We start from the raw sequence: 13,061 nt of genomic DNA on the forward strand, positions 1-13,061 counted from the left end.
GAAGTGCTGTAAAATCTTTCGAGATTTTAAAGTTATATTAAGAAATTAAAATTTCATAACGTTTAAAACAATTGATCTAGTTTCATTTCGGTACACATTGAATAAGTCTCAGAAATGCTAATCCCTTCCGTATAATACCAAAAGAAAATCAGCCAACCGCCCACTTTCGATGAACAATATCGTAGCAATATAGACTCATATGGGTCAAATACTAAAGCATAAACTGCTCGTTTTTTCTTTCTCGCAAATTGGGGGTAAAGATATTAACAAAATGGATAGAAATTTACTTTTTCGTCAAACATGAACTGATCAGGGAACTATTACAACTATCTATCACATTGGGATACAGTCGATCTTACTCTAACACAACTTGGGGGTTGCAAAGTAAAAAAATATAAAAATAAGAGATACATGTTAAAGGGGAATTAAGCTAAAACTTCAAAGACTAATTTGTTAGAAGATACCATTTTCATCCCATGAATCAACAGCAGCAGATAGTCCCTCGTTGTGTCACATTTGGCTTTGGGTTAGTGGATATCGATCTTTCAAGGTTTCATTCTCCCTGGCTTATGTCCATATATTCTTCAAGAAAATTGTTCAACAACTCCTGTGGCAAGCACAGCATCCTCCATCTCGTTGCTCGAAGTTAATTGAGCTTGTGCTGGATGAGTTTCCAGTTGATCCTTTGCTTTGCTGCTAAACAAAAGGACATGTCAGATAACAAGGATTAGTAATCTTATACTAGTAGGATGTTTATGAAGGGGACTAAGCTATGTTGAAACTGCAGCAGGTACTGCTTCGTACACTTGATAATGGAACGAAAAATTAAGGGATGAATCAACTAAGTTCTCTATGTTTAAGAGTGGCGGAACAAGGTTTGTAGAAGATCCATACCTTATTCTTGCAGGATTTGATGATTGCAGTTAACAACTCGTCTCCTGCTAGTTTCCTCACTTGCTGAATCAAGTCTCGTCTTGTGATCTTTCTCCCCTGTTAACAGAACTAGATATGAACAACTGTACTTGAAAAAAAAAAATTCATACACGGCAAAAATAGAGAGTTAAGCGCACACCTTGTGATCATTATGATACTTCGTAATCAATTTGACGGTCTGAGGCGGCAAGAATTTCGATAGAGCAGAAATCAGTGCAGGAAATGTAATCCAAGGTGATTTTGGGTTCTGAATAGGAACTGCATTCCTTTGAGACTCTGCATAAATTAGAACAAGAATTAACAATCCAGCACATCCTCTAAAACATTCCAATTCTCTCAAGGCACTGCTTAAGTGTTCACCTTTAGCATGTGAGCTGACTCTGAAACTGACCATAAATTCTGGGAAAACGTAACTGTTCATGTGAGTACTCCACACAATAAACTTTCTAGGAGAAGATAAATTATCAACCCCTGTATCATATTCCTCAGAACTCGGATGGCACTGTCCTGATCCAGGATGAACAACTTCAGTTTTTCCCAGTATTACGCGACAAAGCAATAGATGCCTTACTCCGTTTTTATCAGGAACAGCAGCTTGCAGGCTGCAAAAAATTCATGAAGCAGTTAAGAATGGAAAAAAAAAAGAATCATAATCTAGAACAGACGAATTAAAGAAGAGGGTAAATTTAAGTACCAATCGTGTGAATTATCATCCGGAGAAAGGCATATGGCTTGAGAATAAGCTCCATTGTTTGATCGACAAGAAAATCCATGTGAAAATATGTTGCTAATCTCATCTTTCGAACCTCCAAACCAAGCATACTTCACATTAGCATTCCCACTGCACTTCTTCTCCACCGCTTTAGAGAAAATAAGAAACGATTGAAGCTTCGCTTGCTTGACAAAACTAGAGCACGTCTCCTTCTGAATTGCCGTAATTTCAGTCGATAATCCAAAACAACCCAAACCCGACAGGAACTTGTTGCTAATAATACCATATATCTTATCGCCTTCATCAATTCTCATCAAACCAGAACTTCTCTCTTCATGTACCGAACCAACAACCGAACTCTCCGAATCGGAAACTTCTGGATCTTGCACGTCATCGGCGCTTGAACTTGTAGATTCGGCAAATTGATTTCCAAATCCTGACTGAGCCATAAACTTGTGATGCGGTGAGTACCTTTGAACTACTGCTGCTGCTTCCTCACGCAGAAAGGAGAAGAACTGAGGCTTCACAAAGTTCTCCATTGCAGAACAATCCGAACAAGTAACTAAAAAAAATGATTCGAATCTAACAAGTGTTCGATCAATTCCCGTAGAGAATTTGATTCTTATTGAATACAAATTCAAGGTAGCTAAGAAAAGAAGAGAATATTCACAATTGGAAAAACAAAAAAAAAAAATCAAAACGAATCAATACTTGCTTAGAAGAACAAAAAGCACATTGTAGAATAGAATCTCAATAATTGTGTAGTGTAAACCCAAAAAAACTGGAGAATTAACCAAAATCAAAGAACAAGTATTTGTAAGTTTGATAACTTGTATGAATAAAATGGATGAATTAATAGCCAACGGAAAACACCGCCACAAGTTTACTGCTTGCGTGATTTCAAGTGGGCGGTGAAGTTCGTTTTTTTCTTTTCTTTTTATGTATGTATAGCACTCAGTTTTCATGAGCCGGCGGATTTGTTTACTTGCGTGGGAAGGCGTGTGAGTTGAATTTATTTATAGGTTGATTTCCGATTTTGACCTTATTACTTAAATGGGTTTCGTGTAGGATTTGGTGAAGTAAATAGCGTGTGCAACTAGGTGGATGTGTCGTATTTGGTCAATATTTATGTATTTATTTAATCTTAAGCTACTCTATTTAGATTTTGCTTTGGGAGGAAGTTTTTATATTTGATTAAACAGGTATTTTAGTATTCTTTTAGGTAGGTCGGTTTATGCTTTTATTTCCTCTTTCTTTTTCTTCGTTTCCAAAATCCAATGATAGAATACTGTATTGTATTTCACATGGGGCAGATTTAATTATTGGTCTTTATGATTTTTTTTGTAAGGGTATTGCGGTCTACTAGAACTTACTTTCATTTTTAAAATAACACTGACAAAATCAACATGCACACGCTGTTTTCAGGATAAATTCTATCATCTATGAGTTCATTTAGGAGCAGGACCATATAAATAAATTGATCTTGTTGGCTATTTGGGGTTGTTAGTTAGCTGGATAAAAACTTTATGCTATTTATTTATCATTTGAAATAATTAATCGATCTAACTAATTCTGGTTCTTTTTCTTTGATCAATAAAAATAAAACTGCAGTAATTTAGACTCGAGTGAATGTTTATCTATTCATTTTCTATAATGAAAAGTAGAAAAACTTTCGCAGCATGAAAACAAAACTCCCTTGGAAATGACAAATTGGTTCGTCACCTTTTACAGTTCAAAGAGAATATATCGCAATAATTCTTAATCTTCATCATGAAGGAATGTGGGATCATGTCAATTTCTCTTGTTTTGACTGATGTTATGCATAAATCTTTTATCAAAACAAAATTGTTCATATCATAAGTGAAAAAATAAACAATTCACGAGTCTCTAATTCCTTTTTGGCAAATGCCAATACAAAATTGTGGGGGGGGACAAAATCCAGAAAATTCGAAGTGCGAAATGCTTCAACTATGATGAACTCTTCTTCCACGTAATAAGTTACATTAGAGAAAAATTATACATTCGAGGCATGAATCTGGTGCTCCTGCTGCAAAAACCATCCCTAATATCTTACAAACTGCCTCGTATCGTCAGCTCTTTTCTTCCCATAAGGATTGCCTTCGCTGAACCCATTTCGGCTTCCTTCAACTTTACGCTTTTTCTGCCTGAACTTGGAAGCGTTGCTATCTATGTTGAGGTGTACTTTTGGAGGATTAGAAAAACAGAACGAAGAAGCTACAGCCTGCAGAATAATCGTTGTATCTGTTAAAAGTAATTCCTGGATCAAAGTAAATACCCATCTCCACTTATTTACTATCCAAATGCACAAGCAATTCCAGCATTAGAAAGATAATGTACAGATTATGACAACCTAAATTGCAGATAGCAGATTTCTCAAGTCCTATATGTCACATACACAATGTCATACAAAATTTGAATGAAGCACTCCTGAAATTCTTTTAAGGTACACAAAGAGCCTGGACCATATCCTAAATGCGTCCTCTTAGTACTTAAGTTAGAACATTTGAAATAGTTTAACGCCTACTTAAAAGGGGAACAGAAGATCTGAATTTCAACTGTGTATATGTTAAACATGAACACCCTTGGAAAAGTAATAAAACCATGAACTTCCAAGTAGTATTTTTGCGCTGAACTACAATGAATCAGTCTTTATGCCAGATTCATCCATTTTCTTATTTCCTAAATATTACACAGCTAAGAGAATGTATCTGCCATAAAAGGAAGCAAGATAACATACCTGCAGATCAAGTCTGTGAACATTGAATATTTCCTTCATGGAATGAGAATTATATGATAGTAAATAAGACCTATATGCCTCTTTAGCCGACTGGTTCAAGTAATAGTTGTTTGCAACCAATTTTTCCTGCAACAAATTTTTGCATTTTTTCATTTCAACACAAAGGTCCTGATCATAAGGTATAAAACACACACTGGTGGGATAAATAAAATAAACACGAGTAGCTGCAAATTTACCAGGAGTGACTGCACATTGGCCAGCTTCTTATGATCAAATTCGTATTCTTTTACAGGTACTTTTGCCGCCTGTCATACAAGCACTACACATTAGACTATCAAAGCAAAGCCAGAATTTAACAAACTTATGTAAAAAAACATAAAATAACTTAATTGATCTTCAACAATGGAAGTCATCAGGAAACAGTTTGAAAGCAATTCCAGCAAAGTTGAAGAAAAACTAACGATCAAAACAGGAAAATCTGTTTGAAGAGCTTCAACTTTTAGCCCGAGCTTTTACCAGATCAATTACATATATTTCACTCATACTTGGTAAATATATTTTCAAGTATCACAGCTCCTAGGTCCTACTTCAAATGTTGCTTCTGATGACACATTTAGAATTCTAACAGATGTTTTCATTGTTCTGTAAATTTAACAGTGTGATTATGAAGAGACCTTCAGGTACTTGAGAAACTGCAACTCCTCTGGAATCAAGAATAGCAAAGCGTTTCCTTTAGCACCTTCACCACGTGCTGTTCGACCAACTCTGTGTATGTATTCCTGTAAATATTTACACAAAAAAGCATTAGAGGAACACAAATTTATCCCTTCATAACCAACTTTGAAAACTTATAGAGTGAAGTGTCTATTCTATTACCTTGGGTTCATCGGGGGGGTCAAACTGCACAATCCAGTCCTGGAAAGAGAGACATAACAAGAATCAATATTACTACCTTTCAGAAGGGGAGAGCTGTCAGGAGTGTTATTTCAACTACTTATGAGGAAGCATGTCACTGATTTTTTAACTGAGCACCAACTACATTTTCTATTTCAAGGATTAAAGATTAGCTACCTTAAATCCCAGAAAAAAAAGAAGAAACAGTGAATAGGTTCACCCCCCACCCCCAAATTCATATACAGGTTCCAGCCAGGAATAGACAACAGACTGCGTTGATAAGAAGAGAAGCAACATACCACAGCAGGAATATCCAGACCACGTGCAGCGACATCTGTGCATAACAGGATGCCCTTCTTTGCTTCGCAGAAATCAAAAAAGGTAGACGTTCGTTTTTGCTGCTTTTGCTTCCCATGAATATCGTGGCACTCAATCTTGATATAGCGAAGAAGTTCGGAATGGAACTTGACAGAGTTGCAAGATGAGAAGAAAACCATTATTTTCTTTGACAGGTTCCTCTTCAAGAATGAATAAAGGAGAATAAATCTCCTGGCACTTGGGACAACACAGTATCCTTGTTGTAGCCCTTCATTTGTGACCTGAATTAACCATATACTCAAACAGGCTTATAACATGATCTTGAATTAAACATATGCTAGGAGGAAACAAATGAGTTTGTACATACCCTCCTTCTCCCATCGTCCACATCAATATAGATAGGAGCTGTCAAAGATAAGCGTGCAAGGTCCTCAACCTAAAAACAATGAACAGATCTCAGCGAACCTCATTTAATGTGTCGATGTTTTTCACTTGATCAAATTATCATAAATTTATATTTTAGCCAACAAAATCACTAGCACAAATACTCAAAAGATAATGTAGCTTCATTCAGGAAGAAATTTTTTAACATATATGACATGACATGAATTACTTTCGGCAGTCTCTTAATGGAGATCCCTATCTCTTTTCTATATTAAAAATTATGTTTAGTGTTCGAGATAAATGCACTTGAAAGCAGGAATTCACTGCTTGATTTTCAGCTGGGATGAACTTGAAAAACTAGAGGCTTTAAAATACCTTTTTTGTCTGTGTGGCCGAAAAGAGAGCAGTCTGCCTCCCCTGTAAGAGCAGCAACTAGCATATTAGTTCAACTCAAAATAACAAATACACCAATAGTTGAACATACAAAGAAAACTGAGAAAAAAGACATGCAATGATCTATAAGACATAGTGACTGCATACACAAGTTTCAGAGTAACAACGTCCAGAAATTACATTACCGAACAAATGTTACTGAGAGCCTGCAAGGGCAAGCAAAATGCATATTTCTACTCTACTTAGTTTTAACTAAAATCACTAAGAAATCCTAATGCAGGAAACCATACTTATTTTAATCTTAAAATTGACTATCACTGTGGATAACAACTTCACAAAGCTATATAATTTTCAGAAGACTAATAAGCTAGTGCTTAGTTTTGAAAAAAGGAGGTATTTGACCAAGTTTTAGGGAGAGAATGAAGTGTTCTTGAGAGTAGCAGAAATTAGTTTTTCATCAGCTAAAAAAGGCAGACTTTCCCCAAAAGTACTTTTTTGGAAAACACTTCTGATAAAATACACTCACAAGCACTTTTTTAAAAAGCTTGGTCAATGACTAATTGTTGCTCAAAAGAGCTAGCTTTTTACATTGATTAGCCAAACACACTTGCTTCTCACATAAGTTCTTTTTTTTTCGAAAAAAAATACTTCTCAAAATAAACTAAAGCTTGGACAAACATGCGATAAGTAGGTAATAACACAACTACATTGGTGACTACCTCCTTTGGTAGAAGTTTAAGTATTTGTTGCATATCTTCCTCAAAGTTTGCTTCCAAAATCCTATCAGCTTCATCAATCACGAGACACTGCAAGTTTAAGCAATAATTTCAGAAACCACACTCCTTGGACACAGTCAAGTGAAGCTATGAATAACTTGTAAGGTAAATTCTAATGAAGTCATAGGCAGGATTTGAGGATAACTGATATCAATATATCATACAACAAAATGACATCATAAATAGAAATAGTGAGCCACTTGAAAGGCTAAGTACCTGAAGGTTCTTATAATTGAAACCCTTGGTATTTCTAAGATGATCAAGTAGTCGACCAGGGGTGCCTACTAAGAGATTAGCCCCTTTAGCAATACGCTCTGCCTCTGCTCTTCTTGCTGAACCACCGATAACCAACCCAAGAGTCTGCGAGTGATACTTGAGAAGGTCCTTTGCCACAGCATGTGTCTGAGTCATTAAACTGTAGGTTAGCTTTGAAACACACACTAAAATGGGCAACCACTGTCAATCAATGTAGTACTTACATCGTTTCGTTAACAACCTCAATTTAGTTTAACCCACTTTGAAACACACACTAAACTGGGCAACCACTGTCAATCAATGTAGTACTTACATAGTTTAGTTAACAACCTCAATTTAGTTTAACCCACAAAAACTTGTGAGTTGTGATCGTAATATATATGATCTTCAAGAATTGGGACTTTTTTGGTAACTGCTCCGTATGCAGTAATTTTTCTCAAGTGTAAGATGCTATAAACAAGCTAATACTGGACAAAAGTGTACTGTGACAAAATGATGTTGATAAAAGTTATTTACTAATCAACACATTTCACACTAATTGTATTAGTCCGACAAGAAGTCAGCAAGAGAGACTTAAAACTGTTACAAGGATCAATCAGGGGCGGACCCACATTGGGCCAACCCCTCGGCAAGAAAATACATGATATATATAAGGTAAATTTTCTGTATTGTTGTAGATATATATATATATATTATGAACCCTCTCAAAAACAAATAAAAATAGATGGCTCAGTGGCAAGTGGCAAGTCCCCTGAATATTAAGTAGCACACCCCCAATTCGATTCCCTGTGACAACATTTATTAATTTTCTTTTTTTAGTTCATTTTATTTTTTTAAAAAAAAATCAGTTCTGTTTATCAAGCTTTTTTTAACATTTTTTTAATTTTAAAACATGCTAAAAGTGTGGTTTTAAACCCCAAAAAAATATAAAAAATCAAGGGTCCTATTTCTAAAAACTTATTTACACATATTTATACTTATATATTTTTTGAACCCCTGAATGAAAATCCTGGGTCCGCCACTAGGATCAATAAGTTTCTAAAGAATAACTCATCCATGCTAATGAATTTAAAGCCATCCTAGTTCCTCTATGTATATCGTTGTAGAAGACTCAAACATGCATCTTTATTCCCAGGTTTTCAATGAAAGTAAAAACTAGATGCCTTAATTATCGTTAACAGATAAGGATAGAACAAGCTACTTCATTCTTCCCATATATAGACCTAATTTGACCTCAACAGTATAAAGAGTAAAATGTCTGATAGATCATTATCTTAGATTTTGATTTTAAAAAATTTATAATTTAAGTTTAACGTTTGCTCCTTGAAAATGTTAATTTCTAGATATTATGATGTCAACGTCAAGTACAAAAATTCTAAAGCAGTACCAACTTTATATTAGTTTGTGTTCTGGAACTATAATTTACATTTTTAGAACATGTTCCTAGCTATTTATCGTCTCAACTTGTCGATGCCTCTCACTGTCAAAGACCTAGGTCAGTTGAACCTCTAGAAAGTAGAAAATCCCATCAGAAAGATCTGGACCATGGTCTCCGCTTGTATTTTTAGTGTATAGGGTGGGAAAAGGGAATATGAGATGTTTTGATCGGGACAACTCAATATGTTCTCTTAAGGCTAGTTTTTCTTATAAATTTGGGCTATTCATTCCCCTGTAAATAACATTGTCACCTTCCTGGATTTTCTCACTTCTTTCTATATGGATTTTTGTATTCTGAACTGAAGAAATCTCTGGTGTTGTAACCTTATAATAAATTGAATTACTTCACAAAAAACTATTTAAGAGAAGTCAAGTTTGTTTGAGGGCAGATAAAACATGAGAAGATGGTCAGTTTGATAGGACAAAAGAATTATGCAAGCAACCAGATCAGCCATATAAACTAACTGCATATAGTCGTCTTTCCTGACCCACCCCACCCCAAAAAACAAAAAACAGGAAAACTAAAAAGGAAAAAACAAGCAAAAAGGATGAACAAGGAACACTATGTATTTACCTGTATAGCCAGTTCTCTTGTTGGGCAAATAACAACCACCCCAGTTCCATTACGTGGTGTAAAGTGGACATTAAATAATAACTCCACAGCTGGAACCAAAAATGCTAGAGTTTTACCAGAACCAGTTCTTGCAGCTCCGAGGACATCCTTGCCTTCCACAAGAGGAGGAATTGCCCTAGCTTGGATCTTCAACACCAAAGATAAACAATTAAGGTAGGGAAGTTTACAAGAACAATGAGGGTTAGTGATTCAGTATCCTAAAATAGAGATATAAATCAGGTGACTCATGGGCAAATTACTATCAACTTATCTAATCAAATGGCTCATGGGCAAATTACTATCAACTTATCTAATCAAGTTTTGGAACATTGTTCAATTCATTATTAAATTCTATATTTCACTTCTCTCCTATCTGCTTATGAAAAGATACTAGAAAATCTAATTAAAAACAGGCATCGGTGGATAAGCAATGCAAATTAGAGAAAGAAAAGCAAGTAATTTACCTGAGTCATGTACTCAAATCCCATATCCTCAATAGCTTTCCTGGTGAGCTCAGAAATTTGAACAGAAGAAAACAACTCTGAACTCATAATACCTGACCCACTCTTCATCTCTTTCTTAATCTCCTCCTTCAGTTCATCACCCAATTCCTGTCTTTCTTCATCATCCTCTTCCCCTTCCTCTTTCTCTTCCTCCTCCTTGGTCTCCTTTTCCGTAACCATTTTGTTCTTCTTGTCTCTCTTTCGCTTTCTCTTCTTCTTAATTGACTCTTCTTCCGCAATAACTATATTAGGGTTTTCTTCAACCTCCGCCATGGTTGAGAATTTATAACTCAGCGGCGGGGGGTGCACTGCATAACACAACACATACAGGTTCTTCTAATTAGTCAATTTGAATACTTTTAAACAAAAAAATAGTACAACACCACAACTTTTGAACTCTTTGAGATATTACAAGGTAAGCGAAACTTGTAAAAGCAAAATACAAGTATTTTACCACTAGAAAACCATTGCGCAAAAGAAAAAAAAGGATTTGGTATATTTATACAGCTTAAGGAATATAAAAATATATATATACACAGTTGAAAATAAAAGAAAAGAGAAATAGGAGCATACAGTTGATATCGTCGGAGAAAGAGAAACTGAGAGTTTGCCGGAGAAGAAGAAGAAAATGATTTAGCGGAGGAGGGTTTTGGCAGGGATTCTAAACATGAAGGTATTATTATGGGCCACGTGAGCTAAAACTTATATGGGCCAGGTGGGCTAAAACTTTTATGGGCCACGTGAGCTAAAACTTATATGGGCCAGGTAGGCTAAAACTTATATGGGCTTAAGGTCTTTACTAGAGGTAGCTAGACTGGACAGTCAGATAAGAGCCCAGATGGTCCAAAATTCAAGTTCAGTAAACCTATATGGGCCAAACTTATCCAATTCAATCAGAAATATTTAGGTGCATGTAATTTTGCTACTATTAGATCCACTAAAATATAAAGAGAGGTGATCGAGAATCATTATGTATCTTAGATAAATTTTTTGTGTAGATATTATATGATTCGCTAGTATTTGGAATATCAGATACATATGAGAGTGGTGAGCGAGATGAGAAAGAGACGAGTGAGATTTGTTTTGTATCTCAAATACATACGAATCTACTTTGATACAATCTATTTAGAACAAATTGTGCCTAATTTAGACCACGTATGGATATATGTATTTAAAAGTATCTAGATGCACCAAAAAGTGCTAAGATACATCATATTATAAACTAGAATATATCTAAGTAATTAGCTCTTAAACTAGTAGGATTTACTTAAGTTATTCATTCAACATTTGAAATAGTTTTGGGGTATTAGTACGTATATACAATCTTTACTATTTATTTACACATCGTTAGTTGAAGGTTCGATAATCAAAATTGATCTGATTATTATCCAAAAAATCATGTTCATATATGCTCTTATTAATTCTTTATTACTTTGAAACTAATATGATAACTGATAATTTCCTATGTTCTTGAAAGTTAAAACTCTATCACCTTACAACAATACAAAATTTACACCTATTACTCCCCCTTGCCTTTTCAACTTAATCTTATCTAATAAAAAGTGCAACATGACATTTCATAAATTATATTTCCTTCGTTTTAAAAAGGATGACGTAGTTTAATTTGGAATAGAGTTTAAAAAAGGAAGAAGACTTTTCAATCTTGTGGCTCTAAAGTAAAGTTATGTTAAGTGTATCAAAATGTCCTTTAATCTTGTGATCTTAAATATGCCCCATGAAAAATTAAAATTAAAATATTACCAAAAAATATAAAATTTTAGGCAAATTAAAAAAAAAACATTTTTTTAAAGGTTTAAGTCATATGCGGCCCCTTAAAGTTGTTCGCATAATTCACTTAGATACCTCAACTAAGACTATTACCTATTAGACACTTTCATATTAAAGAATATGTATCTATTGAACATAAAACGAAAACTTTTTTTAAAAATATTTTGTGTGTAGTTCACGTGCTTTGACTTAAAAAAATGACAAATAAAATTATGACGCTTGGCACATGGACCCAATCTAGCAATAAAATATAATTTTTTAATTTAAAAAAATGAAAAATAGTTTCCCTTTATTTATTAATCACAAAAATATTAACAAAAGAAAATCCCCACCCCCACCTAACCCTTTGACCTTTCTTCTTCCTTTATCCATTCCTCTACCCAGTAACCCCGGCAACCACCATAACAAAAATAAAAATCTCCCTTTCAAATTTAATCTCCTATCATCTATTATTCTCCATTTGTTTTGAGATTTTTGTGAAAATAAATAAACGTCAATAAATTGTTTTTAAAATTCATGACCAAGAAAAATTGAAAGTATATTGAATTTTTTAATATCATCTTTAATAAATTAATGAGTGGCGATGTTTGTTCAATCGGAGTGATCGAAATAGAGATAGACGAATATCGATCAATTTTTAACTACAATGTTCGAATTTTTCTTCTTCACATATTAAATTAGCAGATTTTTTTTAACAAAAAATGAAAGAAAAAAAAAAGAATGAAACAAAATGCTAAGATTTTTGAAACCATTAGAATGGTGGGGGAAGAATATAACCACTGATGCTAAGAATTTTGAAATCATTAGAATGGTGGGGAAGAAGATAACCATTGGAGCATGGGTATGAGGGTTGTGTTGGGTTGGAGTTGATAGAAATAGGGAAGAAGAACTAATCTTCTTTTTTGTTAATTATTTTTTTAAAAAATTAACTTAGGGGTATAAATTTTTAAAAAAATATTATTTTTAATAAATTAACGCGCTCAAAGAAAGTGAATTACACGTTTTTTGCCATGTCAGCATTTTGTGTCTAATAGAAATAACTTCTGAACAAATAAAGTGTTCAATTGGCACAAGAATTAGTTGAGATGTCTAAATGAATTATGCGGACAATTTTGAGTGGCCGGAAATTACTCAGGCCTTTTTTAAACGAAGAGAGTAATAAGCTCATTTGACCAGGGCTGTTTGGTAGAAACATCATATTATTGGAAAATGTATTTTACCTTTCAATAAAATAATGCTTTGTAGTGTGTGAAGAAACATTTTTTTAACAAGATGATATCCTGTCATACATGTCACA

At 34.2% G+C, this 13,061-nt stretch overlaps 2 protein-coding genes across 3 annotated transcripts; both read right to left on the minus strand.

The window, feature by feature from the left end:
* Nucleotides 1-287: 287 nt before the first annotated feature.
* On the minus strand, nt 288-2,670 carry LOC101245634 (probable inactive poly [ADP-ribose] polymerase SRO5). Of its 2 annotated transcripts, none has more exons than XM_004236056.5 (5): nt 1,628-2,670; nt 1,294-1,535; nt 1,073-1,209; nt 895-990; nt 288-693 (listed from the first exon to the last, which is right to left on the minus strand). In XM_004236056.5, exons 1-5 carry the CDS (start codon nt 2,182-2,184, stop codon nt 598-600), a joined length of 1,128 nt encoding a protein of 375 aa, XP_004236104.1. In that variant the 5' UTR covers nt 2,185-2,670; the 3' UTR covers nt 288-597. The 2 variants fall into 2 exon arrangements, with proteins under 2 accessions (XP_004236104.1, XP_010318907.1); XM_010320605.4 differs by having other exon boundaries at nt 288-696.
* An 804-nt stretch (nt 2,671-3,474) lies between these two features.
* LOC101245343 (DEAD-box ATP-dependent RNA helicase 51) lies at nt 3,475-10,654 on the minus strand. Its single transcript, XM_004236055.5, has 13 exons — nt 10,550-10,654; nt 9,938-10,284; nt 9,435-9,620; nt 7,385-7,570; nt 7,112-7,198; nt 6,375-6,416; nt 5,983-6,051; nt 5,597-5,896; nt 5,280-5,318; nt 5,078-5,182; nt 4,640-4,708; nt 4,404-4,529; nt 3,475-3,887 (listed from the first exon to the last, which is right to left on the minus strand). The coding sequence occupies exons 2-13, from the start codon at nt 10,247-10,249 to the stop codon at nt 3,708-3,710; spliced, it is 1,701 nt and encodes a 566-aa protein (XP_004236103.1). The 5' UTR covers nt 10,250-10,284; nt 10,550-10,654; the 3' UTR covers nt 3,475-3,707.
* Nucleotides 10,655-13,061: the final 2,407 nt, after the last annotated feature.

Source organism: Solanum lycopersicum, chromosome 3 (assembly GCF_036512215.1).
Source record: "Solanum lycopersicum chromosome 3, SLM_r2.1".
Classification (NCBI taxonomy): Eukaryota; Viridiplantae; Streptophyta; class Magnoliopsida; order Solanales; family Solanaceae; genus Solanum; species Solanum lycopersicum.

Coding starts and splice junctions, on each gene's coding strand:
- LOC101245343 (XM_004236055.5), bottom strand. CDS start 10,249: ATGGCGGAGGTTGAAGAAAACCCTAATATAGTTATTGCGGAAGAAGAG. Junction 9,621..9,937: donor GATTTGAGTACATGACTCAG/GTAAATTACTTG, acceptor TTGGTGTTGAAG/ATCCAAGCTAGGGCAATTCC. Junction 6,417..7,111: donor TTAAACTTCTACCAAAGGAG/GTAGTCACCAAT, acceptor CTGCTCTTACAG/GGGAGGCAGACTGCTCTCTT.
- LOC101245634 (XM_010320605.4), bottom strand. CDS start 2,184: ATGGAGAACTTTGTGAAGCCTCAGTTCTTCTCCTTTCTGCGTGAGGAA. Junction 1,536..1,627: donor GATGATAATTCACACGATTG/GTACTTAAATTT, acceptor AATTTTTTGCAG/CCTGCAAGCTGCTGTTCCTG. Junction 991..1,072: donor AGTATCATAATGATCACAAG/GTGTGCGCTTAA, acceptor TTCTGTTAACAG/GGGAGAAAGATCACAAGACG.